Below are 5,123 nucleotides of genomic sequence, written 5' to 3'. Positions count from 1 at the left end.
AGGAACAAATAAATAATGTTGATATAAAAAGTAAAAATATAATATTAAAACAATGTACAATATACAACAAATATAATATAGACAACATATAATGTACAATACACAATATATACAACATACACAATATGTACAACATACACAATATATACAACATACACAATATACAAATTATATAATTTACAAGATAAAATATAATATACAATATAAATATGATATAAAATATAAAATATATAATTCTAAAATTTTTACTCTTATGTCATAAATTTAAAAATTGAGGGACACTCTCATAATTTTGATCGTTTTGGAGATCATTTAATAAAGCCGCCTCCAATTCATTATTTGATGCACATTGTTCGTGAGTGTTCTCTAACAACCACGAGCAAATATTATTATAGTAGGTGCCTTCAAAAGGCACTTCCGTAGTTGGAGCTTGCATTTCCGTTGAAATATAGGAATAATTATTTTCTACCGTTGGTAGAGCTGCGTTTATGGAATTTTGCTGCCATTTATTATTTAAATAATAATTTTCCATTGGTATCTGAGGCATGCAATTTTCCTGAGGATACATGGGTTGTCTATATGACGAATATGAAGATTGTTGAATACAATTAGAACTTCCAGTTTCTATATGTTCATTTTCAATGTATGTTGGTAGACATGGTTGCTGATAAGCAACCATTGGTATAGGATTGGATGGAGGAACATATTGATGAGTAGATATCGGTTCCACAGTCCGTGTTTTCCGACTTTTCTTCATCTTATAACTCCCATTCGTTTCGTTATGTTCCATTGTATTACACGGATTCTTTAAGATCTCTTCTTTTTTATGCTTCATACGGCGATTTTGAAACCATATTTTGATTTGTCTCTCCGTTAAAAATAAACTTTCCGCCATTTCTATTCTTCGAGGTCTGCAAAGATAACGTCCTTTTCGAAACTCTTTTTCGAGCTCTACTAACTGAAAGCTCGTATATGCAGTTCTGGTTCGTTTTCGTTGTTTCTTAGTCGATTCTGTAATATGAAGATAATACTATATACTTTGCGCAAAATTAATTTATTTTATTAATTTATTTTATTAATAAATGCAAAAAATAAATGACAAAAAGAAATGGATCGTTAATCATAATAAAATATGAAATAAGAGGATTAATTCGATGAATTAGTATATTATTCACGATTCGATGAGGTAAATCACGCGTAAGGTAATCGTAGGATTATGAAGCACTTTGGTCCAGTGATGACACGTTTATCGGTTACAAAATACAGTATGGTCGAGCTACTCGAGAGTTATACCACAGGATGTCCTAATAGTCCATTGAGTGCTCCCGTCTCAAGACGAGGCATTTCCTCGTGATACATTATAATCCGACGAGCGGCTCCCTTACCCTTACAACCCAAGCCGACGAATTACTACCCCTAGCTACCGAAGTCGACGATCGTGTGTTCGTGTGTTCTTCTCCGTCTAATTGCAAGATAAATGATTCGCGTTATAGATAACTACATGATGTTGTTCGTATTGAATTTCTAGACACCTATTGACGATTTCGAAATATTTCCAAGCTCCAACTATAGTAAAAGATAACCTCAAATCTACGATGAAGAGATTGTAATTTTAGATGCATTCCCAGTTAATCACTTCACAGGTGATTAGTAAATACGACAACGGTGTTGAAATATTTCTTTTTCTCGAGAGATAAAAAAAAAAAGAAAAAGAAAAAGAGAAAATTGATAAAACAGTTATATATAGTATGCAGCTAATCTCGTTGCATTATATAGACTTTTGAATAAAATAATAAAATATGGAAAAAAATAAAACGGAGATAAATGAGAAAGATAAAACGATCGAAAGAAATGTTTAACTCTCTTTTGTCGATTTGTTATTTTTTTATCTATTCAAGATTGAAAGTTCAATGATCTTAGAAAGGTATTGGATGCCGGTTTCGTTTGTAAATCTTTTCAATATATGATTCCGTTTACACAGGTAATGATTTAATCCAATTTACACGGATCTAATGTCCGGATGTTCAAACAACTCATTGTCAGTAGAAATATTGACTTCCTCGCAAGTAAACAGCTATCCCGCTGAGCGACCTTTGAGAAATGTTTTGCTTTACTAAGTGCAAGAGCTTCGATACTTGTATTACATTAGTTCGTTATAGAGCATCTCTCTCTCTCTCTCTCTCTCTCTCTTTTTTTTTTGAAATGAAAATGTTATTAAATTTTTCGCGTAAAAAATTGCAAAATTACGAGAGAAATACCGTTTATCGTAATTTTTTAAGACGTAAAATGGGTGATTTCGAAGAAAAAAAAAAGTAAAAAAGAAAATCAAAATTAGATTTAATCGTAGCAATAAAAAAATTTATATGTACATACCTTGATTACAAGAAGAAGAAGAAAAAGATTTTTTTCTATTATTCACGGATTCTTGTTCTGTTAAGCGAGTCTCTTGGGCTTCCAGAGATGAAGTTGATGGTTGCATTATTTCCCATTGGCACTGTTGTTCACGATGAACAACGTCGTTTTCGGAATAAAATATGTGATTGTTCACGTTGTACTGCATGTTTCCTCTTGTGCTTCTTGCTGACTAGACGAAGTAAAAACGAGTCACAAAGAGGTGAACTGCTATAAATACACTAATGCTCTTCCAGAATTCCTTCGAAATTTATATTTTCAGCCTAGGTACAGTTCGACCAATCAGCTTCGATCGGTTCCGAAGATTGTCAAAACCCTATTGTTCTTAGGCTCCTCCTACAAGTGCGTCGGGACATTTCGGACTGAAGTACACTCGTAGCAAGACAGGTATACGATATACATAGACGTTAATATATACAACATTTATTGGTTTTTCCATTTTTCAAGACGAGTGTACCTAGTAAAGGTACATAGCATTCCTTTCGTGTAAACATTCACAGAAAAATGTCGACTTTCTTTTTCGATTGATTTTAGATACACGCTCGAAAACACACGTGTTTTCTCGTAAAGTTTTTATGTTCTTTGTCAATTGTTTTTATATATTTCAAAAACAATTGTTGTGTACGACATATGTTAAAAAAGAAATATTGTATACAACTATACGGAATATTGTGATTCGTTGAAGGACTTATTGAAAAAATTACGTAATACGTATTACTTTGAATAACAATAAAATTTTATATTCTTTATATAAATGTATATTAATGAATCAATTTTATATTTTTTATATAAATTTTATGTTATTCATATAAACTGATAATTTGTGAAAATATTCTTATCGAAATAACGAAATATCTCTCTAGTCTCCCAGGAAAAGCTTCGTTTCGTTATTTCTCCATAGACGATCTACGCAAGAAATCGGGTTATCATCCGAAGAAAATATGTATAGCCTCGGGCGTTTGTCCAACATTCAACGGTGATAAAACTTGGAGGGTCGACAAACGTGCCGTGTGTTGAAACGTATAATCATAATTCATAATATTTCATTTGATTAAATTCATAAAGGAAGTATCGTTTTATATACACGTCATATACATACAGATATATATATATATATATATATATATATATGTGTGTGTAACGTAACGTAAATACAAATATATATATATTCAAAATTTGTATTCCAAAGTACTCAAACAAATTTTCTATTCATATCGTTATGTAAGACATTCGATTATTATAAGAATATAAACATCAAAACATCAAGAAGAGAGAAAATCGCTGTTGATAGAAAAAAAAAGAAAAAGAGAAAGATAGAAAGATTGATCAGCATCATCATCTGTCCAAACATCTTCGGACCCCAATGGGAGATATCCCACCTTCTAACCACCCGAGCGATTCTCCTTTTTTCCTCTATTTTCGTTTCTTCCACTCGCTATTCCTTCTTCTCGGAATCAGCCATTCTTCGATTCGTGCAAGGAGCTGTCTGCAGATCCGCACCAACGCTTTTCCAACCCTCGTCGCACACCCTCCTTCCACTACCATCCCCTTACCATCCCATGAACCCTTACTATCCCAGTCCATCCTTCCAACCCCCCTCCCTACGTTTCCTTCGCCTGCATAGCCAGCCAACTTTCTCTTACTCTTCTTCTCTCTCCTTCTCTTTCTTTCTCTTTCTCTCTTTTCCTTCCTTCGAACGTCCTCTTTTTCTACGCCGAGTTGTTCCGTAGACAAAGATCCTCGCTACGAGGAAAAAGAAAGCCGCGGAAAGCTCGGCAAAAACGATGAAACGAAGGATGAAAAAGAAGAGAGAGAGAGAAAGCAAGAAAAAAAGAAAAAGAAGAAGAAGACGGAAACTCTCTTTCTCTTTCTCTCGATGCTTCTTTCTTTCGCTAATTCCTTTCTTGCAATCAACTTTTTTCTTTGCGAGATCTCTCGCGTTCTTTCCTTCTTTCCGTTCGTCACGCTAAACCAGCCTCTTTCTTGATATTCGACTTACGATTGGTTGGTTCGAAGGTGTTGTTGTTGAGATAACAAAAAAAAATTGCAAAATCATCTCGTGTGTGGTATAAGATTTATTCTATCATCTTTTATTGAATTTTTTCGAACGTATAACATTATCTTTCTCGTTCGTTTAAATTTTGAATAGAAATTATTATTTGATTTATTATTGTTTTATTGCTAAAAATTTTGTTTCACGTCTGTAAAACAATTTCGTTTTTAACTAATAGTAGTTTTAGCTAATACTTTTTATCTAGAAAACATCGGTAATAGGTAATTGTGTAACGAAGATGGACTACGTTAGATAAAACAGGAAATACATAATATTGTATCGGTTAATGACATAAATATCTATCTTCTTGAAATATCTTCGTTTCTACGTTAATTTTTCAAGCTTTGTCATAGATTAGTAGGTATACGATGGTAACAATTCCATACCTAATCTTCTTTACTGAAGGAAAATCAAAATGTCGTAAATTACCGAGAGTTTTGCTAAAGCATTACGAAAACTTGACAATTACAATTCTAATAATCAGATTAGATTATTTTGAAATGACAAAATATTATATTTAAAAACGAAGGTTCATCCATCTGATTAAATCCAGAACCTTAGAAAATCTTTTCCTTTTCGTTTGAATAACTTTCAACTCGAAGATTTATAACCAGGATCCCAACCTTCTAGTAGCATATTACTAAGATCTAACCGCTTG

General features: G+C 32.7%; 1 protein-coding gene across 1 annotated transcript; it reads right to left on the bottom strand.

Moving 5' to 3' along the window:
* Positions 1–254: 254 nt before the first annotated feature.
* Positions 255–2,615, bottom strand: LOC122628341 (homeobox protein Hox-D3-like). Its single transcript, XM_043810556.1, has 2 exons — positions 2,374–2,615; positions 255–1,011 (listed from the first exon to the last, which is right to left on the bottom strand). The coding sequence occupies exons 1-2, from the start codon at positions 2,558–2,560 to the stop codon at positions 257–259; spliced, it is 942 nt and encodes a 313-aa protein (XP_043666491.1). The 5' UTR covers positions 2,561–2,615; the 3' UTR covers positions 255–256.
* Positions 2,616–5,123: the final 2,508 nt, after the last annotated feature.

This window comes from Vespula pensylvanica, chromosome 4 (genome assembly GCF_014466175.1).
Source record: "Vespula pensylvanica isolate Volc-1 chromosome 4, ASM1446617v1, whole genome shotgun sequence".
NCBI lineage: Eukaryota > Metazoa > Arthropoda > Insecta > Hymenoptera > Vespidae > Vespula > Vespula pensylvanica.
This window is presented reverse-complemented; position numbering and strand designations above follow the sequence as displayed.